At 41.5% G+C, this 25,823-nt stretch overlaps 1 protein-coding gene across 1 annotated transcript in view; it reads left to right on the forward strand.

Moving 5' to 3' along the window:
- The first annotated feature begins 17,610 nt into the window (after positions 1 to 17,610).
- Positions 17,611 to 25,823, forward strand: part of LOC138970261 (mucin-4-like) — a 29,495-nt gene continuing 21,282 nt past the window's right edge. The window contains exons 1-3 of the mRNA XM_070342756.1: positions 17,611 to 17,662; positions 23,857 to 24,037; positions 25,418 to 25,647. Coding sequence (XP_070198857.1) covers positions 17,611 to 17,662; positions 23,857 to 24,037; positions 25,418 to 25,647 — 463 coding nt within the window. The remainder of the gene's footprint in view (positions 17,663 to 23,856; positions 24,038 to 25,417; positions 25,648 to 25,823) is intronic.

Raw genomic sequence — 25,823 nt, forward strand, 5'->3', positions numbered from 1 at the left:
ATCAGTGTAAATATGATCAATCAGGGTTGATGAAGTATTTGTTTCTCTTGTAGGGGTTTTAACCAGCTGATGAAGACCAAACAGAGCAGTGGTTGAGCTCCACGTTGTTTGAGGCCTGAGTAGGTTAATGTTAAAATCGCCAAGCAATACAACATTCTCGTCACGAGCCTTCACTCTGTCCATCATAGAAACAAAATCATCAATCCACCTTGACGTATCAGCAGGGTTACGATACACATAGCCAATAAGCAAGGGAGAGGATTTGTCATGTTTTAGTTCCAACCACATACATTCAACATTTTCATCTTCAAGATCAGTTCTACGTTTGACAATCCCAGCAATGGACTGATGAACATAAAGAGCGATGCCTGTTTGGCCTACTCGTGCATTGTCCCGTCGTAAAACCGAATAATTCGGAATGTTAACAAGGCTGTCTGAGATACGCGAATCTAGACGCGTTTCACTTACACCGAAGAGCTGTACCAGCTCTGGTTGCTGGTTTAGCAATACACAGACATCGTGTACTTTGTTGACTAAATGATAAATATTTACATGCCCTATACGGAGAACAGTGTTTGATGTTGTTGACATTAGGACGAAGTGCAATATTGTAACAAACAGCAGTAGATAATAAAGCAAGCAAAATCCGGAAATATGAGTATCCGGAGCAGTCAAGACAACAGTTCTAGTATATCATAAACGCACAAGGATTTCTCCAAGTAAATGTCAAGATTCCCACAACACGAAGCGAGCGCTGACAATGCACATTCAGAGACACAAGCTTTCACTTTAGGCCTACACGACAAAACGTCACACGATTCGGATTAAGTGGCATTCATCACTTACACTCCCGGGATAAATCAGAGTAATTATAGTTGCTATTTAGAACAGGATGATACAGGATGAGATAGCAGCACACAAAGGTATGCAATCAAAAATAAAGAAACAAATTGTTGCTTAAAAAATGCAGGGTGACCGAACAAAAGGTAAAGCAAATCCCACAACAAACAATGGGATACTAGATAATATAAGCTTAAATGCAAGATGAACAAAATGTTCACAGAGAACAGGGAGACACAAGGTTAAAAGCAGTTAATGCTGAACAGCCCTGGTGAAATTCAGTTGAGGCTGAACAGTTCACAAACTCGGCCTAAAGCCAGTAGTTCATGCAAATATTAAGCTCACCGTCAAAGTTAATGTTGTAAAAGGTTCTGAACACAAGTCTTGCACAGAGAAGTAGAATCTCAATTATGCATTACGTGTTCAGACTATAATATCGTCGAAACACCAGCCGCTTTCCTTGCGGATGAAAATAAGCCAATGGCTTCAGGGCTCGACACAAACAATGCCGTCACTATAGCGTGACCGACCTGAGGCACTTATAGTAACAAGACATTCAGTTGATCCCAGGATCAACACGGGCCGAAACATTGACAATATCAAAGAAACAGGAAGTTGTACACCTGTTGGTACAGGTAAACAAAATAATAGTGTTGATGTGTCCTGTTAAATTGTCTTTTCGGCGTTTGTACATAAATGGGAGATAACAACTATCGCAATATCAAGGAAGAAGATTGTTGTGAAAGTAATGCAATAATGAATAAGAGCTCAATAATGAATAAGACCTATTGGCTTAACAGAAAGGAAGAAGGCTACTCTACCTTTATGGAAGTGAAGCAATAATACTGGTATTGGTGACAGAAATATGTTTTCCACCAAGAAACCGATCGATCAACCAAGGAACCAAAAGACAGAGCGAGCGATAGACGTTGCAACAGGTAGGAATGGTATTGTTTTTGGTCTGAATGAGCGTCATACAGTGGCATGTCACAGTGTAGGAGGGAAAGTAGTAAAAGTAGTTATAAATAGAAATGAATGAAATCAAAGTGTATGATGCAAATAACTTTATTTAAAATTATCACTGAGTCACAAAATAATAAAGCAAGAAAGAATACAGTGTTAGTGAAACTGTTGTAAATGGCAAAATGCTGTTGCCATGAATACACATTTGAATGCTAGTAATGTAGCACCAATATATGACCCATTGTCACACTTAAACGAAGCTCTGGCTGACTTTGTTGAGGATGTGGCCAGGTTTCCTGGGAGGGCAGTAGTCAATGTAAAAGACTATTTCTTTGAAAAAACATATACCATCTAAAGAATGGAAGTAGACTTGATCCGACAACATTTGTGTTGGCCATTGTACCAATCATGAAGTACACGATGTTTTGCAGTCACTGTCTTTTCCCCAGTAAATTTTCGAGTCAGGCGGACCTTTGACCCAGTACATTTCCCGGTAACAGCCATGCAATTCCAGGAAGCGCTGTTGTGTTGAGGCCTTGTTAAGGTTAATTTTTTTCCAAAAAATACTTGTTGAAGTTATTATTATTATTATTATTATTATTATTATCATATTATGTTGAAGTAACACGCCGTACAAGCCGGTGCGCTGAATGCGTGGAGGTGTCGGGGGCGGGGGGGGGGGGGGGGGGGGGGGGGGGTGGGGGGTGGTGGTGGGGGTGGGGGTGGAGAGAGAGTTGACTCTGATATCTATGAGGCCCTGTAAGCGTTACAGACGGTTTCGGTTTCGGTTTCGAAGGAAGGGAGACAAACCACAGCACGTCTTCCACAGGTTGATTTCTTCCCTTCTAGTGCAGGAATAAAAAATATTCATACGCAAATTGTTAGCTGATGTTAAGATTTTAAGTACAACAATGTTAAAATAGATGAATTTTTTCACATAAAAAATACACATGTTATTGTTTGTTTGAAAGACCCTGGTAAAAATAGACAACAAACTTTCAAGTTTGAAAAGAAAGTACTTTTTGTGTTGTCCGTTTGTAATAAAGTTCACCTGTGCTCTACAATGTCTCCCAAACTGACGACTATATTTTGTACTCATTTACATTGTACAGTGAAGGGTTCGACAGTGGTAGTCTATGAACTCATACACATGTTTTTGTTAGAATTCAAATTCTTGTGACACACTTCTTCTTGTTCATTTCCTGTGCCTGTGATTTGTTTGAGCACATTGTGAGGTATTTGACCACAGACTACAAACGGAAACAAAGAACGAAAAACAAAAATAAAAACATGCCCCAGCAATCACAGTCTAGTGCCCTCCAAAGAACACTCGCTGGGGAAAATCAAATTACAAAACTTCGAAAGCACTCACGAGAAACGCGCAAATTCGCAATCACTCCAAGTTCTTATAAAAAACGCTGGCGCTGGACCCGAGTACTCTTCAGACTGGCTCGCTCCCCCAGTATGAAAGTTTTTGTCTTGTGCACGTGGATTTAAAAAATAAAAAAAAATTTCATTTATTTTACACAATTAAAAAAATTATTAGAGTAAAATAAAAAATGAAAACGTTCATAATAAACAATAGTAAACAAGAATTAAAAAAAAAAAAAAAAAAATAGACCGCCCATGCCGGGAATCGAACCCGGATCACTTTGGCCATAGACGAATCGCTTTCCACCCGGATCAATTGGATTAGAAAAAAAAAAAAAAAAAATTTTAAATTTATTTTACACAATTAAAAAAATTATTTGAGTAAAATAAAACATTAAAACGTTCATAATAAACAATAGTAAACAAGAATTTAAAAAAAAATAGACCGCCCATGCCGGGAATCGAACCCGGATCACTTTGGCCATAGACGGACGTGCTACGACAACTTTACTAGAGTTGTGCGCCTTGAATCATTGTGTGTATCTGTCGCTCTCTGTCTTTCAGTCTCACCGAGACCACACACTGCATTGTAGTTTCTTTGCCGAGACCAACGGCGACTTCCTGTCACGTGGTACATACGTCACAGAAATCCCCCATGAACAAAAATTTCTCCACCTGCAAGCTACTTACCCGACGCCAAAGACGGGCCGCCGGACGGCCCGTCAATAAGAAGCGAGCACGTCCAAGTCAGGTCACGAATTTAGCTGTGGAACACAGTTAACAAAGTTAGTTTGAAGATTCCTCAATATGATGAAGGCAGCGCGATTATGCTCACACACAATGCAGGGCTGGCACACAGTTGAAGATCTATCCTTGAAGACACAGTCCACCTTTTCTCTTCTCACAGGTTTTGCTAAGAAGCAAAAACAAAAGGGGTTTTAATTAAACGTAGGTTCACAACTCCAGTTGCCATAGAACACGAACCTGTGCACAATATCACGGTAGTGATAAGTTTAGACACACAGAATCGTCACGGTAACTCACTTGCCCTTTGGAGTTCAGGAACTCGAACGGACGCACAAAATATTAAGGTAGTGAACGATTTAGACACTCGCCCTCCTGGGCCGAGGACACGAACGGGCGCACAAATAACAAATTAGTGCACGATCTACACACTTGCCCTCCTGGGCCGAGGGAATCTTACCCTTTGCATGAGAATGCACAGATAACTATATTGTTCACGAGAAATCTCCATGAGTCAAGTGGCCATGAGCATTGAGTTCAATACTAGTTGTTACATAGTTGCTTCATAATTATGTTCCGCCTAGGAAGTGGACGTACGTAGGGCAAAACGTAGGACTCCTGTTTCCTGCATGAGTCTCTCTCTCTGTCTCTCACGCAAACGAGAGAGAGAGAGAGAGAGAGAGAGAGAGAGAGAGAGAGAGAGAGAGAGAGAGGGAGGGAGGGAGGGAAAGTGAGTTTGTGTATGTGTGAGGAGAGTGAGAGAATAGAGTGTGTGTGTGAGGTAGAGAGAGAGAGAGAGAGAGAGAGAGAGAGAGAGAGAGAGAGAGAGAGAGAGAGAGAGAGAGAGAGAGAGAGAGAGAGAGATGATGGAACTTTAATTTACAAGGATAGAGGTTTAAAGCAACCCCTTTTCTAACAACATGTCTTTGTTTGTTTGTTTGTTTGTTTGTTTGCTTCACGCCCAGCCGACCACGAAGGGCCATATCAGGGCGGTGCTGCTTTGACATATAACGTGCGCCACACACAAGACAGAAGTCGCAGCATAGGCTTCATGTCTCACCCAATCACATTATTATGACACCGGACCAACCAGTCCTAGCACTAACCCCATAATGCCAGACGCCAGGCGGAGCAGCCACTAGATTGCCAATTTTAAAGTCTTAGGTATGACCCGGCCGGGGTTCGAACCCACGACCTCCCGATCACGGGGCGGACGCCTTACCACTAGGCCAACCGTGCCGGTCACAACCTGTCTTTACAAGCAAACAAAGACACAAACAAACAAACAAACAAAACCACAAACACACAAACAAACACAAACACACAAACAAACAAACACACAAACACACACACAGAGATAACAAACAAACAAACAAACTAACAAACAGACAAACACACACATGTAAAAGTGTGGGGTGTTGTGTGGTGGTCTGCATGTTCTATGACATGTGAAGGACAGTATGGATCTTTAACGTGCGGACCAACCAGGATTTGCGGCAGTGACCAGTGTCAAGCAGAAATCCATGATTTTAAAAGGTGCGCAGCCTTTGATTTGAGTAGTCCTCCAACAAAGAATCAAACGCGTAGAACTCTCAGGCAATTGCAATTACTGCTACGGCCAACGCTTACGGACTTTTCGATTTATTTATTTTTGATTTGTGCTGAAATATTGTCTCTTATGATACGCCAGAACAAAAAGATTGGTGGTATGAATATTCTTGGCGAAAATATTTTATTGTCACAATTCGCCGATGATACCAGTCTGTTTCTTGATGGTACAGAGCAATCTTTTTGCGAAAGTATAAAAGTGTTACAACATTTTGCATCACTGTCAGGTCTGAGAATGAACTATGATAAAACAATTGTAGTTTGGTTAGGACCTTTAAAGTTTTGCAAAAGAAGATTTTTGCCTGATATGAATTTTACCTGGAACCCGGATAATTTTAAAGCACTTGGCGTTATTTTTTCGGTGAATGTATCCGAGGTTGTTTTTCTTAACTATAGAAATAAGTTAAAGGAAATTCAAAAACTTCTGAATTCATGGACCAGAAGGAACCTGACACCTTTTGGTAAAATAACAGTCCTAAAAACCTTGGCTATTTCCAAATAAATTGACACATTTGTTTACTAATTTACCTGATCCAGACGAACAGTTTATGATGGAGTTAAATAATATTTTTTTCAAATTTCTTTGGGATGGAAAAAGAGATAAAATTAAAAGAACTACGGTCACCCAACCCTATGAAGATGGAGGATTAAAGATGGTTGACGTGAAAAGTTTTCTGTCATCTCTAAAAATTGTTTGGTTAAAAAGAGTTGGTCTTACTGGATTAATATCAAGATTATTGTTTAAAGCATGTCCATCTGTTACAACAATTAATATGGGAGGAGAGGAATTTGCAAATGTTTTGATGCAGAGAATGGAAAACCCGTTTTGGACCAATGTTTTTAAACATTATAAGAAACTACATGGAAAATGTGACCCTATAACCTTTAACGATTTTGTATCAGAATGTTTACATTATAATGTTAATATTCGGAGAGATAAAAAGACAGTGTACATTCAAAATTGGATCGACAATGGAATAGCTCAGATTGGTCATATTTTGGGACAAAATGGGTACTTATCCTATAATGCGTTTAAAATCAAATATCCAAATGTGCGAGGCGATTTTGTATTGTATCAAGGTGTAATCCAGGCTGTTAAGAAATATCAGAGAAAAATCGGCTTAGAATTTGATAAACATTTTATTATGACAGAGCCCATTGTGTGGAAATGTATTTGTAAAGGTAAGACACAACTTATTTACAAAAAACTGATTGAACATGCTACGATCCCAAAATGTATCGAAAAATGGTCTGAATCTTTAGACTGTTTGTTAGATAAGAAGGCTATTTTTCAACATGTTTTTAAAACAACAAAAGACACTTGTCTGAGATGGTTCCAGTACCGATTATTGTACAGAATTTTGCCCACAGAAAGGTTTCTATTTTTGCGAAAAAATTGTGGATACGTCATTGTGTACATTTTGTGGTAGAAATGAAGAAACCCTTCTACATATGTTTTGGGAGTGTGATAAAGTACAGACTTTTTGGATAAAATTTGTAAATTGGCTAAAGGCAAACTGCACCCATTGCGACAACTTAAACATGTCTAAAGAACTGGTTCTTCTTGGAGTGGCGAACAATGTAGTCACCGATAAAGCTTTTGATATGTTATTAATCTGTGCCAAACACCATGTATATATTTCCAAAACGAACAAAAAGACCCCTCATTTTCAGACATTTAGTAGAAACTTTAAGCAAAGATTTATTTGTGAAAAGTATAACGCAGTTGTGAATAATACAGTAGATAAATTCTACAAGGATTGGCGCCTGTATATGCACTTTTTGATGTAACCCTTAGGTTTTTTTCGTTCTTAAAACATTTTGATAATGCGACCACCAAACCACTGAACATCCCCCCTCCTCATTCCGTCCTCCCACCCCATGTATGTTGTAATTGTCCAAGTGTGTTTTTCTGTTATATGATTCTGTCCTTTCGGTTAGGTGATGTCCTGTAATGTACAGCATAAACAAGTAAAAAATAAAAAAAAAACTGCACAAAAAGAGAATTAAAAAAAAAAGAAATCCATGATTTTAAAAGGTGCGCAGCCTTTGATTTGAGTAGTCCTCCAACAAAGAATCAAACGCGTAGAACTCTCAGGCAATTGCAATTACTGCTACGGCCAACGCTTACGGACTTTTCGATTTAACATGAGTGTGTGTACATGAAAAACACATGCTCTGAACAAACTAATTGGAGGATACTTCAATTACAAACTGCTCCTGATGAAACAGTTCTAGGACAGAATCAATGTCGCTGACATGTGGGTTCAGTTTTCAGTATTTCTGTCCTGCAACGGTTGTGCATGCCCCTACAAACAGCTCTCTTGCACAAAAGTCAAGGAAGGCTGTGCATGTTATGCCTGGCGTACCCATGCTTCCCTTTCATTGCGAACATCAGCTTTAGTTCCCCATGCTGAAACTTCCGAACCAGACTGTTAATTTTGCCGCTCACTGGCTTGCCATACCAGCTTGATATCATTGTCTCACTGGCTGGCCATCCCAGCTTGATATCATTGTCTCACTGGCTGGCCATCCCAGCTTGATATCATTGTCTCACTGGCTGTCATGAAGTGGTTTGTAGTGTGAATAAGGAGTTATTTTTCTGTATACGTGTTCTGCCCTATCTTATTTCACTGACTCAATCTTCACACTAAAACACTCCAAACACAGAATTTTGGGAGGATGCAGACTTATTATTTCCTCACACAAATTATAACACAATTCTTCAACTCAATAACAACATCAATACCAATCACTTTCTCGTCCCCACCGTTCATACAATCTCTTTACAACCACTCCACACACGTGATTAATGATATAAAGAAATTATTTCAATAATTAACTACTGCACAAGGTAAAGTGTTGACAGACACTCACGAGTTCGTATCACGGCTCACTATATGTCGTCATTTACACCTCCTTGTGCCGCTGAATCCACGTAGACGATGAATTCCCAGAAACTCTCCTTTTAGATGCCAACATGCACCCTTCACGTTTCTCCCCGAGAAACACTTTCGCCATTAACGAAAAGAACCGTCGTCTCTACGACCGGTGATGATGGAGACTCCTCCGTCCAGCCATCTGCACCGATGTGGTCTCTCTCTCCACCATCGTCACGCCTCTTCCCTGTGAGGTCCGTCCCTCGCTCACGCTCATGAACTCTCGTCATGGAAACTCCTAAAGAATTAACCCAAGTCTTAATACAACATTCTCTTAAACCATCTCCTCTTCCTAAACTAAAGTCATGTAACATCTCTCTCGTTCATTCTACATTCACATTCCGTCCACAGTCAATATCCAAACTATACTTAATCTATGAATCACTTAATCCACTAATGACACTACCATACATAGGATCACTGTCTTAAACATAACATAAATGCGTAACAACATTTATGTTCAAGAATTTCCCAACAAAAACCATAATACAATCACAAAAAGAATTATCTTAAACCTCACGCTAGAATTTAGTGCACTTTGTATACACTTACATTACATTCCAGCTATGTATTCAAGCTTCAATAATATACAACATAGTAAATCATTTACCTTAAGAGACCCGTCTCTTGAAAGAGTGTTTGTCCCCGACAAACCTGACAGCCGCTAGACACCTTGCTCGGTCGAGCATCTACAACGTTGTGACGTTATTAAACCAAGACCAGCTACATTTCTCATAAACACAACTCATGTCAAACTAGGGTTTTCTCGTGCAACACACGAAACCCGTGATATCGCTTCAAACGTGTCCTAGCATATCCCAATTCAATCTTTAGGGAGGTTAAAATCACGACGTGCTTCACATCACAACTATCCTACTCACATCTTTGTGACACTGGCTGGCCATCCCAGCTTGATATCATTGTCTCACTAGCTGGCCATCCCAGCTTGATATCCATTGTCTCACTGGCTTGCCCTCCCAGCTTGATATCCATTGTCTCACTGGTTTGCCATCCCAGCTTGATATCCATTGTCTCAACATGACTGTTAGCATTTCTTAACAATCAGCATATTAGAAATAGCTCATAATAGAAAATATGTTGTGAGATCCTAACAGAATGATCACAACAGAATACAGTAGAATCCGCTTAATAAGTCCACGTTTAATAAAGCCACCCGCTTTTTAAGGCCAATTTCTGGCTGCACGGATTTTCACCTATGTTTTATGCTTAAAAAAACCCCGCTTTATAAGGCCACCAACCCGCTTAATAAAGCCAGTTTTGGGCTCGCGTTAGAAGTGAAAAGCAGTAACAGTGAGTCCGTAATCGCTGTCTGATCACTCACAGCTAATCCATGAATGGTTTTCAAAACAACCTGAAACGTTTTGGCCAGCCTCTTGTGAGTTTGAAATCACGTTAATCACGTTAAGTGCAAGTCAGTGGTCGTAAACAACTTCAAACAGAAGTTTTTGTTCATGTGAGTGAATGTTCATGATCGCATTTCTGTCACTGCCAACAATTCTTGGATAGAAAGGGGTTTAGTTTGAAATCCGGACACAAGCAGATGATGACGTCTCCATGACCATACCGTATCAGATACATGTATTTTCCTCTCGGATTTCAGCGCTTTGCTTTATTTGCTTATTTGTATTAAATCCTCTTGGATTTGAGTGCTTTTTCGCTTTATTTGCTTTATTTTCTCTGTTTGCCTGAGATCCTTTTAATAAGTTCACCCGCTTAATAAAGCCACTTTTGTCCTGCACGGAGGTGGCCTTATTAAGCGGATTCTACTGTATTACCCAATATTGATGGACTGTGGGATGATATCTTCTGCTATGGTCTGTTGAGACAGTGCTATCAAAATCGAGACTGGAGGTCGAGATTTTGATATCACTGTCAAAACAGACCAATAGCAGAAGATATCATCACACAGTCAATCAATGTTAGATATATTGCTATTTCTCTGGACATTTTGTATTCACTGTAAAGAAACTACAAAAGTATTTGTCTCAGTTTTGGCTGTTCCATATTCCTCCCTCTGATTATTATTTCTTTTTGTTCACTCTTTTCTTGTACTTTCCAGTATTTCCAAATGTCTTTTTCTTTTTTAAGTAATTAGTCACTTGCTCAACTAAATTCTGGGATAATTACATTTTCATATATATTTTTTTGTTTTTAAATTTAGCTGTCTTTGTTTTTGAAGTGGGGAAGCAATAAAGAGGTCGTCGATATCAGTTTTGCAATGAGCTCAGTTTTGCCCAATTGACCAATGGAAATCTATGTAACATATGAAATAGCAATATAGAAACATGTTGTGAGATTCTAACACATTGATCACATCAGAATATAGATAATGTTGTGATATCCTTAACACATTGATCACATCAGAATAGATACATGTTGTGATATCCTAACACATTGATCACATCAGAATATAGATACATGTTGTGAGATTGATCCCATCAGAATATTATAAGATGTTTGGTGGCTTGTTGACAGACCAGCTTTTTTGTTGGTCCAAGGGGACCATATCGTCTTTTGTTTCATCTTTATCGACCAAGGCCGAAGGCCGCGGTTGATAAATATGAGACAAAAGGCGATATGCTCCCGAGGACCAACAACAAAATGCTGGTCTGAAAACAAGCCACCAAACATCGTTTTTGTCATCATTTTGGTTGTGCAACAAAATGCACAATAACCCACAGGGAGACGAATTTTTAGAATCCAACTCCGGGCCACAAAGCATCGTCACAGTAGCACGAGATAACACGTCAAACTTGTATGTAACGTCAAACGTAGCTTGTTGACGCTTTTCTTCCAGTCTGAAAATGTACAGAGCTGCGATCATACCTGTGAGTTCAGTAAGTGTTGGGCATATTTCTTTTCTTTTAAGTGTTTATGACTTTTCGTTGTGGATTTTGCGAGTACAGAGATAAGTTGCAAATTGACCATGAGTCGCCGCGGTAATTATCAACATTGATTGGGTCTTTGAGAGTGAATGCTTACAATCGTTGTCCTCGGAAACACAAATCCAAAGCCGCGATGGTTCCACACATCAAACAATCAGCCTGATTGGCTTTTACTTTGACAATCCACGTTTCACCTGAAAGCTCAAAACCATTCACCACCTCGAGTTATTGCATGGGGAACATGAGATTTATTTCCCAGGTGTTTGTGAATGAAAACTCGTGAAAATGATGACAATATGAGATGTTTGATGGGTTGTTGACAGACCAGTTTTTTTGTCGGTCCGAGGGGGACCATATCGTCTTTTCGAAGGCCGCGGTCAATAAATATGAAACAAAAGTCGATATGATCCCCGAGGACCGACAAAAAAGCTGGTCTGTCAACAAACCACCAAACATCGTTTTTGTCATCACTTTGGTAGTGAGAAAATAAGTGCCAAATAAACACAGGGAGCCATGCTTTGAAACATGAGTTCCGTTTTGATGATACATGGTTTGGGGCCCCAGCACGTTGTTGCAATCAAAGCTGGCACGTGAAAGCAACTTTCTGTGTTTTGAGTTCATAAAATGTTGGGATAAATATGTCAGGTTTGAGGATGCACAGTTCTGTAGGTTCCTCTCAGTATTCCACCCCTTCGGATTTCAGTTGTCAATATTAAGCTTGGTGATCGAATGTGGAAGCTACGTTGTGTCAAAGGTCACAGAAGATTTGCGTCGTGCAGCGAAGGGAAGAATTGCGATCTTGTTTCCGACTCATTGCCTCTTTGTTTTTCATTAGACCTGTCATTCTGCTTGCTCGGCTTTGTTAGATGTTTGCATATCTTGTTGCTATGTTCTTATTTGCGCTTCGTTTATTGATGCAACGTCTTGTGCACGGGTCAAAATTTGTGTGTCAGGGGTCAATTGGTTTGACTTGAACTTGACGTTCGTGTTTCTCCGAACGTCTGTGTATCGAAACACAGATACACGCAGTCCATGACTTTGTAAGAAGACAAAACATATCGCTAGGTTTCATTTGTTTGTGATGAATTTACGACCTTTCATGAAGTAGTTTTGTTTTTTGTTTGCTTTTGCCAGTTTGCCAGTTCGTTTTGGGAACTTTGCAAAGCAGTGTCGTCTGTTTTGGTCTGGGGAAACGCCAATGAAATGAGCCGAAGAATCCCCGAGCGTTTCTATTGGGTTTGCTTTTGATTATCCATGTATAACCTGCTTCCTGCAACTATGGTAACCGGGGATTTATTGCATGGGGAACATGAGATTTATTTCCCAGGTGTTCGTGAATGAAAACTCGTGAAAATGACAACAAAGAGAAATGTTATGAAATTCCAACAGATTGCTCAAATTAGAAAATGGAAAAGTGGAAATGCTCTAGGGTCCGAACAGATTGATCTCATCACAATATAGAGGAGATGAACCAAGTGCACTTGCTATACAGATAGAAGAATGGCAGTAGAAATGATGTCACACCAGAAAAAAAGAGAAGGTGCAAAAATGAAAACTACGGACGACGATTGCGTGTATTTGCTCAAAGCCAGTTATAGTTTTCACTCCAACGATTTGCAGTAGTTGATTGAAGCCAGTCTTCATCCATTCTAAGAGACGAGATAACATTTGGCACGTAGATGTGGTTGACCTTTCATTCTGCATACGTGAGATATGCCACGTATCCATAACTAAACCATACACTCACACGTGAGATAGGCCACGTATCCATAACTAAACCATACACTCACACGTGAGATAGGCCACGTATCCATAACTAAACCATACACTCACACGTGAGATAGGCCACGTATCCATAACTAAACCATACACTCACACGTGAGATAGGCCACGTATCCATAACTAAACCATACACTCACACGTGAGATAGGCCACGTATCCATAACTAAACCCTACACTCACACGTGAGATAGGCCACGTATCCATAACTAAACCATACACTCACACGTGAGATAGGCCACGTATCCATAACTAAACCATACACTCACACGTGAGATAGGCCACGTATCCATAACTAAACCATACACTCACACGTGGGAATACCATATAAATGAGGTCGTGTCAAACTAGAGTCTGACATGGACCTAATTTTCCATTGCTTTAGTCACCGAGAAAAGCCGGCGTCATTTTGATAACAGTCTTGCGCTTGCTGTTTCCGCTTGAAGAATCTTGAGATGTATACGTCATGCTAGACCTTCTAGAGTGACGTCGTTTAGCTTTGACGTCAAAGGTTTCAGGTGGCTTGGAAGAGATGGAGGTTCCATAAGACGCTATTCAGTGTGGTGGCTTGGAAGAGATGGAGGTTCCATAAGACGCTATTCAGTGTGGTGGCTTGGAAGAGATGGAGGTTCCATAAGACGCTATTCAGTGTGGAGGCTTGGAAGAGATGGAGGTTCCATAAGACGCTATTCAGTGTGGAGGCTTGGAAGAGATGGAGGTTCCATAAGACGCTATTCAGTGTGGAGGCTTGGAAGAGATGGAGGTTCCATAAGACGCTATTCAGTGTGGAGGCTTGGAAGAGATGGAGGTTACATAAGACGCTATTCAGTGTGGACGCTTTGACCCCGGGACGTCTTTTGTCAGTGTCAAGTGATAGGTGATTTACAATCCTATTGGTTTCAGACAAACATACACACAGACAGACAGACATACATACAGACAGACAGACATACAAACAAACAGACAGACAGCCAGACAGCCAGACAGACTGAGAGACAGACAGACAGACAGACAGACAGACTGAGAGACAGACAAACAGACAGACAGACAGACAGACAGACAGACAGACAGACAGACAGACAAAACAAACAAAATAAACAAACGAATATGCAAACAAACACACAAGCCACACTCAAACCAATTCCCCAAATGAAAGTTGAAAAAGAAACAACATAATCACCTGACACGGCCATAATGATAAACTCATTAGGGCAGCCATGATTTATTTAGGATAGGCACGTCATCCTTTGCACATTAGCTGTGATGGTAACGGCACTTAATCTAATCAAGCGTGTCCTTCTTTCAATAGTTACGTTATGGTGTCAAGTATTACTTGTCCGTTTTCGGGTTGCCTGAAACATGGTTTTTCAAAAATATCTCGCGAGTTGTACACATTCTTAAACGTGAGAAAGAACCATTCATGTTCCCTCAAAGTATAACTAATGTTATCTCCCTTTGTTTCATCTTGTAGTTAGCTATGACGTCAGTTAGGCCGTCAGAAGGTCTTGTAGTTAGCTATGACGTCAGTTAGGTGTTCAGAAGGTCTTGTAGTTAGCTATGACGTCAGTTAGGTGTTCAGAAGGTCTTGTAGTTAGCTATGACGTCAGTTAGGCCGTCAGAAGGTCTTGTAGTTAGCTATGACGTCAGTTAGGTCTTCAGAAGGTCTTGTAGTTAGCTATGACGTCAGTTAGGTCTTCAGAAGGTCTTGTAGTTAGCTATGACATCAGAAGGTCTTGTAGTTAGCTATGACGTCAGAAGGTCTTGTAGTTAGCTATGACGTCAGAAGGTCTTGTAGTTAGCTATGACGTCAGAAGGTCTTGTAGTTAGCTATGACATCAGAAGGTCTTGTAGTTAGCTATGACGTCAGAAGGTCTTGTAGTTAGCTATGACGTCAGAAGGTCTTGTAGTTAGCTATGACGTCAGAAGGTCTTGTAGTTAGCTATGACGTCAGAAGGTCTTGTAGTTAGCTATGACGTCAGAAGGTCTTGTAGTTAGCTATGACGTCAGAAGGTCTTGTAGTTAGCTATGACGTCAGAAGATCTTGTAGTTAGCTATGACGTCAGAAGGTCTTGTAGTTAGCTATGACGTCAGAAGGTCTTGTAAAACGGTCTAGCATGAACTGCTGAAGAGACGACAAACAACAATAACAAACCTTGTTAACATACACAGCTAAAACGTGTTTATTTTTCCGGTCCTCTGACCCAGTTTTGTGTGTATGCACGTGACACTTGGAATTTTCCGGTGCACGTCACAGATGACAACAGCTATAACACGCTTTTTGATTTAAATCTGTTGCGAGGCCTGGGCAAGGAAGTGTGTTGCGAGGCCTGGGCAAGGAAGTGTGTTGCGAGGCCTGGGCAAGGAAGTGTGTTGCGAGGCCTGGGCAAGGAAGTGTGTTGCGAGGCCTGGGCAAGGAAGTGTGTTGCGAGGCCTGGGCAAGGAAGTGTGTTGCGAGGCCTGGGCAAGGAAGTGTGTTGCGAGGCCTGGGCAAGGAAGTGTGTTGCGAGGCCTGGGCAAGGAAGTGTGTTGCGAGGCCTGGGCAAGGAAGTGTGTTGCGAGGCCTGGGCAAGGAAGTGTTTTGCGAGGCCTGGGCAAGGAAGTGTGTTGCGAGGCCTGGGCAAGGAAGTGTGTTGCGAGGCCTGGGCAAGGAAGTGTGTTGCGAGGCCTGGGCAAGGAAGTGTGTTGCGAGGCCTGGGCAAGGAAGTGTGTTGCGAGGCCTGGGCAAGGAAGTGTGTTGCGAGGCCTGGGCAAGGAAGCATGCTCTTACTTGAGAGCAGACTATATGGACAAGAATCAAGCTTGAAGCCCCAGTATGTCTCAAATGGTTTACAGAACGATTTAAATCTTCTCATGAAAAAAGCAGTTCTAACCTTATCGAACACCCTTGCAATAGCATTTAATAGCATTAGATAACAGAGTTAGTTTCAATGGCTATTTAGCTCGCGTAAACCACACACCTGTTTTTTTGTGGTTTATCTTACCCCTGAGCCATTGTGAACCCGTGTGATCCACTTTCCTTTTTTTTCACAAATTAGTAGTCAGTTTGTGATTTCAATGCGACTTGCTGTATCTGCGATAGCACGTTATTGTGTACCTCTGAATCTAAAACGCAACAAACGGCTGCGAGTCACACGAACTAAGCGGTGGCGGTTGACCGTTGAAAGAAACTGGCGACATGCCGAATGCAGAACATTCGTCTGCTACGAGAACCACGTTTTGCGGGACACACTTCCGGGCTATTTTTTTTTTTAACTGTCAAAACTTCGAGTTCTTCTGATCTTGTCTTGATGAAAAAAGAATTATTTTATGATTTAAGAATGTTTGTGTAACAAGCTGTCAATTTATTATTTAGATTTTAAAAGTTAGGTCTAGCGCCAAAACACGCCGTCCGAATGTCTGATCAGACAATCCAGCTGGCAACGCAAAAATAAATTCGTTGAAAATTGCTCGCTCTTTACGTAGGGCACCTAGGATGTTCTCAAGCGATGAGTGTTTAAACGAAAGGCTGTTTGTACTGTGTGTAAAAGCCTGACAGTATCTGTGATGGTTTACGGGAGGCTGAATGTGCCTTTAAGGGATTGGGAATTGAAGTGAACGCATTTTACATCGACATACGAGCAGAAGTTACAAAAACAAGTTTCAGGCAACTCGCAAACGAGCTAAGTAGCACAAAGCAATCGTAGCTTTTGATCGGCACCCAGCGCTCACAGTTTGAGTGCGATGAATTGTGTCGCAAGTTCGCAATTCCAGCTGCTATAAAAAGCATACAGGTCCTGTTTCTGCCTTCACAACTCTATGCAGATTTTAGTCATGTTGAGCGTTGTCACGTTTCCACGAAAAGAATATATTTATTTTAATCGACAAACCATCTTGTGCTATTTGTTTCTCGAAAAGCTTTGAGGAAATCAATATTTGTGTGTCTGTAATTGGTCACTGCTTGAAACAGTGCAAACATTGCCTCGGTGCTCCCAGCTTTATTGGTCTCGGTGCTCCCAGCTTTATTGGTCTCGGTGCTCCCAGCTTTATTGGTCTCGGTGCTCCCAGCTTTATTGGTCTCGGTGCTCCCAGCTTTATTGGTCTCGGTGCTCCCAGCTTTATTGGCTGATTCGTAGATATGAGATGAGGTGTGTACAGTCTTTGCCAGATTGTAATAAAACAACAAAGACACACACAAAAAACAGAGAAACAGAAAAACAAACAAATAAATAAACAAATAAGCAAACACACAAACATACAAACATACAAAAACACACACACACAAAAACAGAAGAGAAAAATCTAAACCAACAAATCAAAATTCCTGAAACCACATACATTGACCACGATAAAAAATAAAGCCAACAACCAACACCGAACCAGGAGAATAAAGTGAAAGACAGTAAGGACGCGCTGGCCAGGCATTGTTTGACAGTGTTGTGTCATTGCCGCCATCGTGCTGACTGTGAGAGCTGCGTGACAAGATGGCTGCCGCTTACTGCTTTCTGCTTCTGGCCACTATACTCGGCGTGACAGGTCAGTCAACTGTAGTCTGCATATTGCTCAAGTCTTTTTTTCAAATCCCCGAAGTTCGTTCCGTAAAAATAAATACAAAATGAAAAAGAAAACGTAATAGAGAACGACAAGGAAGACATAAGAAAAAAGAAAGAAAAAAAAGACGGCTCGACACGACGACCACAACAACGATGATGAAGATGAAAATGAAGATGATGATGATGCTGCTGCTGACGACTAAAAGAAAGAATCTTGTCTTGTTTCTTGAGACGACGATGCAAAAAGAAAGACAATTGTAGGCCTCGCTTTCTGTCTGATTTATGTATTGTTTTCATTCTAAATTCACTTAATTTTATTTAATCTTTTTTTAAATTTCATTACATTATTTTACTCAGGAAGTTTCATGAAGATCGGTTTAGTAGTTTTCACACACACACACACACACACACATACACCACGACCCTCATTTCGATTCCCCCTCTATGTTAAAACATTTAGTCAAACCTTGACTAAAACAATGTAATGAAATTAAAAAAAAGATTAAATAAAACTACTTTTTCTGCCAGTACATTATAGAGAGCCTTACTTATAGAGAAATTTAGGTTATAAGGGCTAGAAGCCCAAGACAGTCAATCTGAAGCTGGGCACTTCCACTTATTGCCAAGCAGCAAGGAAGCAGATTTCTCTGTTCAAAATGGATGAAGCGTTATGTGTCAGTGTTTGTCTCTTATCTCTCCTCCTCCCTCCTTTTACTTCAGTTGCAACAATATGCAAAGATAATTTTGTCCCAGACTTAGAGCGTAGAGATTGCCAAATCTCAGCAGAAATGACAGAAATAAAAACTTGATACTGAGTCTTCTTCTTCTTGTCGTTCGCTGTTAGATCGTCAGTCCGGACTGCAGGGCGAAAAATACTGAGTCTGACTACCGACAAACCGAGGTGCCAAACTGCCGTCGGCCGGTTGTGATAACAATGTAAACAAACACCCGCCACACTCACCATGCCCGGCACGGCCACCTTCTACACTTACCCTCTCGGAACATGACATGACATATGACATAACAAGACATGATTCATAATATGACATGTCTTGACACATGACATGAAACATGACATGACATATAACGTGATGGCCTAGTGGTAAGGCGTCCGCCCCATGATCGGGAGGTCGTGGGTTCGAACCCCGGCCGGATCATACCTAAGACTTTAAAATTGGCAATCTAGTGGCTGCTCCGCCTGGCGTCTGGCATTATGGGGTTAGTGCTAGGACTGGTTGGTCCGGTGTCAGAATAATGTGACTGGGTGAGACATGAAGCCTGTGCTGCGACTTCTGTCTTGTGTGTGGCACACGTTATATGTCAAAGCTGCACCGCCCTGATATGGCCCTTCGTGGTCGGCTGGGCGAAATATAACTTGACACATGACGTGACATATGACATGACACGACTTATAGCACGATATATAGCATGACATATGACACGACATTTTTGCTTGCCATGACATGATCTATGACATGACATGCAACATGGCATATGCCATGACAGATGGCATGATATGTAACATGACACGTGACAAGACACGTGTGGCATGACATGTGACATGACATATGACATGACACATGACCTGGCATATATGACAAATGGCTTGACATGACATGACACATGGTATGACATGACATGACACATGGTATGACTGGGGGAACATAGACCTGGGGGAACACAGACCTGGGGGAACATAGACCTGGGGGAACATAGACATGCTCCCAGTTTCACTCCGCGAGTTCGACATAATTGGAAGGGTGATTCTGCACGACGGTTAGTTTTCAAAATAGGCGTGACCTGACGAAGAACATCACGACAAATCCCTCAAACATTTAATTCTGTTACGTTTGGCATCAGTCTGGGAGGTATTTCGGTTGAGGCGGTTGGGAAGCAGACAGATGACTTTGATTGAAATGAGTCCCTGGCAAAGTCAATAAACGCGCCTTGAAATCTTATACTTACTGATGGAACTGTATTTTGACATGGTGTGTGTGTATCTTTTGTCATTCGTGATCGTTTGGTATTCCAACCAGTCTGAGTTTCTATCACTGTGTTCTGCGTGCGTTTTGACAGACCATGCAGACGTGAGAAAAGTATCTCAAAACATTGCGGTAAAGCAGCACAATATGAACAGAAAAGTATCTCAAAACATTGCGGTAAAGCAGTACAATATGAACAGAAAAGTATCTCAAAACATTGCGGTAAAGCAGCACAATATGAACAGAAAAGTATCTCAAAACATTGCGGTAAAGCAGCACAATATGAACAGAAAAGTATCTCAAAACATTGAGGTAAAGCAGCACAATATGAACAGAAAAGTATCTCAAAACATTGCGGTAAAGCAGCACAATATGAACAGAAAAGTATCTCAAAACATTGCGGTAAAGCAGCACAATATGAACAGAAAAGGAAACGTGTAGAAGGATGTTTGAGTCTTGCAAGAAATTCTGAAAAAAAGAATCCTCCCTCGAAAGTAAAGAAAGATGTCTGCGAGTCGTCTGCTTTGAAGGTAGGGTAGGGAGATGTTAAAGCATTGGAGTCTAAACGCAAGTCGCGTTGGTAAGCTTGTTGAGGTTATTCTTTCTTTGAATTGCCGTGGATTTGTTAGTCACCATTGTTAGAGCTGTGCCTTGAAAGGAAACGTCAAAAAAGCCTTTGAATACAAACTTTCAAAGAAATCTGGATCGTTTGCTCCGGATCTGCAACGTCGACATGGCAAAACGAAAAATTCTGGATCAGTTTGCGAGGACAGACTGTCAGTGTCACATTTTTGTTATGGGTTTGGAAGAACTGCTCATAATTTACATAGCACTCCGGCCCTGTTCTTTTGTTTCGTCACACCCAAAACCGTTATTACTTTGGAGCGACGCAGCATTAACAGCTTGTATACAACTCTCCTGTGTTCACTTTCAAGTGAATAACTATCGTTCTGATATCATTTTAAAGTGAAGCTAAAGAAACCTGGTATCGGCACTGCTGTGCATCTCCTATGATCTCAATGGCATCAAGGCACGGGTCATAGCCCTTTGCCGCGACAAGGTTTGCCGATACCGGCACTTGTCTTGTCTAGACAGTGACGTCATTCATAGATGACGCCAATCATAAATGACGTTTGTCAAGGGAACTTATGCTTTCAAGTGTTGCTGCTTCCAGTGACAGGAAGGTATAGAGATTGATCATTGTATACAATCAATTTATCATTGTATACACAAATTACACAAACGTCATCTTGTGAGGGACCAAAAAATATTGAAACTCTCGGATGATTTTTTTGTGTGGTATCAACCTCGACCTACGGTCTCGGTTGATACTACAAAAAAATCATCCTCGAGTTTCAATATTTTTCGGTCCCTCACTCGATGACGTTGTGTAATCTCTATGACTAAATGTAGTAATTTCGCCTTACGCGACTTTTGTTTTCTTGTTTTCTTTTCTTTTAATTCAGTTCCTCTTGTTTTCTTTCAATTTAGTTTTCTCTCTTCAGTTCTGCCTTGTTGCTTCAGTTCGTGTCCATTGCTGGCTGGCTGGCTGGTTGGCTGGCTGGCTGAATGGACTGGATTGACGTGTGTGCGTGGATGATCAGTTCATGAATGATTAATGATATATTGATGAATGATTGATGATCAGTTGATGAATGATTGGTGATCAGTTGATGAATGATTGATGATATATTGATGAGTGATTGATGATATATTGATGAATGATTGATGACTGATTGATGATATATTGATGAATGATTGATGATGTATTCGCCGAGGGCTGATTAGTGGCTGTGGGCTGATTAGTGGCCGAGGGCTGATTAGTGGCTGTGGGCTGATTAGTGGCCGAAGGCTGATTAGTGGCCGAGGGCTGATTAGGCAGGTTTCATGGTATTAGGCCATTTTGATAGTCTCAGATTTGCTTAGTCTTTTAAATCCATATCTGTGAGAATCTGCTGTATTTGTTGTATTAACATGCAAACTAGTTGTTGTTTAAATACTTTTTTGAAAATAAAAGTTGAATTTTTTTATAATGTGTTTATTTATGTGCGTGTGAATGGTGGCGATCGTCAAAATACGGACGGATGAATTTACTTTTGCCACAGCATCACTAAACAAAGAACTAAATTCCAACACACACATGCACAAGTATCAATGCTGTTGTGGTTGAGAGTGCCAGAACACATTGAAATGATTGTTTTTCAACAACAATCGATATCCATAACACAAATTCTAACTTATACTAGCTCCGCAAAAAAAATGTATGGGGATTCGGATCTGTCCGTCCGCATAGCGATATCAAGAGCATCGAAACTAATTGTGATTTCACAGGACAAAAACACAAGTTTACCTAATTTTGTATACTGTAAATACAAGTTTGTGCACCCTTGAAGTGAGTTATAATGTTGCCGAGGTCAATTTGCCCTTGATCGAGGCACGGTGACCCGAGTTTCAAAGTTGCGATCCTGTCCGTCTAAACAATGTAACGATCGCCACATTTTTCTTTTCATTCAAAAACTAACCGTTTGGGGAGGAAGTGACCTCACGTTGTTTTACGTTGACGCTCGCGCTCGACAGAAAAAGACCGCAACAGTTTTTCAGTTAAAAAAATCGCAAAGTAATTACATTTTCTGAGGTTTTCTAGTGTCCGTCTAGTAACAATCGCCACTCTAACGATCGCCACTGAGTGTTGAAGTCACATTTAACTCCATTTTCGACTGTTTTAAGAAACTATTTTGACGCTCAATCGTCACGTTTCAGTGTCGAAACACGTACTGTGCATTTGCAATCAGCCGGTGTGTCCAAACTGAAATGCGAGTGATGCCTCGATTTGTGGCGATCGCTCACGTGGTTGACGGACAGAAATACCTTCTTAGGGGGTAGGGGAACAGTTACTCCTCCATACAATAATGGTGTTTACAAATGATTGCAAACTTGTCTCTTTATAAACTGTTCAGACATGTCTTCTCTTCAATAATTTTCAGTTTTGCTCGGTTTGTTAATCAGGAGCACCCTGCAGTAAATGTTTCATCTGTGACAATGCTCGAAATGTTGACGTAATTCCAATGCCCATATCCTTCTCTTGTTACCTCATCTAGCCAAAACCATTGAAGATAGAAAGACATTTATTGAACAAACTAGATGCACAACACCAGTCTTAACACGTTTTGGTCTTACATGTATATGAAAATATTGATGGCCAAGGAATGGTTTGAAAAAAAAGACGGTTTTTCCCTTCAAAACGGTCTAGGTCTGCCGGAAGTCGTATTTTTTCAAACCATTCATTTGAGAATCAATATTTTGATATACATACAAGAACAAAACTTGTTAAGAATGATGTGGGGCATATTTTTTGTTCAATAAATGTCTTTCTATCTTCAACGGTTTTGGCTATATGAGCTATATGCATGCATAGGATGACCGTATTGCTTTTTTTGCGTTTTCAGGGTATGCCGCTTTGCGCCTGGTTTTTAGATATAAATAAGGACCAGGACTATAAAAACAATTACTGTTTTTAGTTGTAACAAACTCACTTTGTTGGAAAAACATGTCCTTTGAATTGTGTGCCAACATTTATTTTGTAGAATTTGAGTGTGTAAATAGTAAATTGCTGAACACAATACTGTGAAACCTGCCATTAGTGGCTGAGGGCTGATTAGTGGCCGAGGGCTGATTAGTGGCTGAGGGCTGATTAGTGGCTGTGGGCTGATTAGTGGCCGAAGGCTGATTAGTGGCCGAGGGCTGATTAGTGGCTGAGGGCTGATTAGTGGCCGAAGGCTGATTAGTGGCTGTGGGCTGATTAGTGGCTGTGGGCTGATTAGTGCCGAAGGCTGATTAGTGGCTGTGGGCTGATTAGTGGCTGTGGGCTGATTAGTGACCGAAGGCTGATTAGTGGCCGAGGGCTGATTAGTGGCCGAGGGCTGATTAGTGGCCGAGGGCTGATTAGTGGCTGAGGGCTGATTAGTGGCTGAGGGCTGATTAGTGGCTGAGGGCTGATTAGTGGCTGAGGGCTGATTAGTGGCCAAGGGCTGATTAGTGGCTGTGGGTTGTTTCAAAAGGGAGATGGTTGTTTGTTTGATAGCTTTGTGTGTGTTTTTCTCAGAAATTGCTAACCAGCTTGCTTATTTCAAATGATTTGCTGTGTGGTTTTCAAAGATTGCTACCTTGGTTGATCGGTTTGAGTGTGTTTGCAAAGGTCAGTCCCCCGCACTCCACTGGACCATCTACCCGGAAGTGAACGGCAACGGTTGTCTGACGTGGAACGAGGCTTCTCGATTCTGTGCCGAGAGGGGAGGTCATCTGCCCACTCTCAATAGTGATCTCCCTTTGAAAGGAATTTACGAATTTGTCAAGAAATGGGACAATAAGGGTGTGCTGTGAGTAAACTATGAATAACAGAAGAGGAGAAAGGAAACATGAAGGAAAGGAAGACTGAAAGAACGGAATGAGAGAAGGAAGACTGAAAGAACGGAATGAGAGAAGGAAGACTGAAAGAACGGAATGAGAGAAGGAAGACTGAAAGAACGGAATGAGAGAAGGAAGACTGAAAGAACGGAATGAGAGAAGGAAGACTGAAAGAACGGAATGAGAGAAGGAAGACTGAAAGAACGGAATGAGAGAAGGAAGAAAAGAGAGACAGAATACAAGGAAACGTGTGTGTGTGTGTGTGTGTGTGTGTGTGTGTGTGTGTGTGTGTGTGGTTGTGTGTGTCTGTGTGTCTGTGTGCGCGTACGCTCGTCCTTCCGTGCACATGCACGTGTACGTTGATGTGAGTGATGTGTGAGTGATGTGTGAGTGATGTGTGAGTGATGTGTGAGTGATGTGTGAGTGATGTGTGAGTGATGTGTGAGTGATGTGTGAGTGATGTGTGAGTGATGTGTGAGTGATGTGTGAGTGATGTATGAGTGATGTGTGAGTGATGTGTGAGTGATGTGTGAGTGATGTGTGAGTGATGTGTGAGTGATGTGTGAGTGATGTGTGAGTGATGTGTGAGTGATGTGTGAGTGATGTGTGAGTGATGTGTGAGTGATGTGTGAGTGATGTGTGAGTGATGTGTGAGTGATGTGTGAGTGATGTGTGAGTGATGTGTGAGTGATGTGTGAGTGATGTGTGAGTGATGTGTGAGTGATGTGTGAGTGATGTGTGAGTGATGTGTGAGTGATGTGTGAGTGATGTGTGAGTGATGTGTGAGTGATGTGTGAGTGATGTGTGAGTGATGTGTGAGTGATGTGTGAGTGATGTGTGAGTGATGTGTGAGTGATGTGTGAGTGATGTGTGAGTGATGTGTGAGTGATGTGTGAGTGATGTGTGAGTGATGTGTGAGTGATGTGTGAGTGATTGCATGCATGCGCTTGTGTGCGCGCTTATTTGCATTTAAAGACATATTACACCGATAGACCCCACAATCGACTACTCTAATATTTTGCTTATTTGCTTTCGATGTTGGGTGTCAATCGGTGTCTTATTTCTTTAACTGTGCCAACCACACCGAGTTCTGTGGTCAATCGGTGTCATATTTATGTCTTTAACTATGCCAGCCACACCGAGTTCTGGGGTCAATCGGTGTCATATTATGTCTTTAACTATGCCAGCCACACCGAGTTCTGGGGTCAATCGGTGTCATATTTATGTCTTTAACTATGCCAGCCACACCGAGTTCTGGGGTCAATCGGTGTCATATTAATGTCTTTAACTATGCCAGCCACACCGAGTTCTGGGGTCAATCGGTGTCATATTTATGTCTTTAACTGAACCAGCAATACAGAGTTCTGGACGGGCCTGTACTCCCAACATCCGGGCTCTACCCCGGGCCAGTGGGAGGGGGACTGCACGCAGACCGCTGTCCAGACATCCTACGCGTGGCGGACATCGTCCAACGAGCCTGACAATCTGGACGCGGAGCTGTGTGTCCGCATGAACCGGGAAGGCACGTGGCAGACCAAGCAGTGTGACGCTGACTATGCTGTTGTCTGTCAGTTTGATTTGGGTGAGTATGATGACTCTCTTGGCAGCCTGAGCCCCGTTTCTTTGACGCGAGAATTTGCGAGTGAAACGAGTGGGGCGAAGAAGTAGCGTTTCTTGGGCAAATCTCGCCGCGAGGAACGCTAGGATTTGGCGAAACAAGGCTACGCTAGATAAAAATGGCCGCCACACTGCTGTAAG

This window comes from Littorina saxatilis, linkage group LG7, assembly GCF_037325665.1.
Source record: "Littorina saxatilis isolate snail1 linkage group LG7, US_GU_Lsax_2.0, whole genome shotgun sequence".
Lineage (NCBI taxonomy): Eukaryota > Metazoa > Mollusca > Gastropoda > Littorinimorpha > Littorinidae > Littorina > Littorina saxatilis.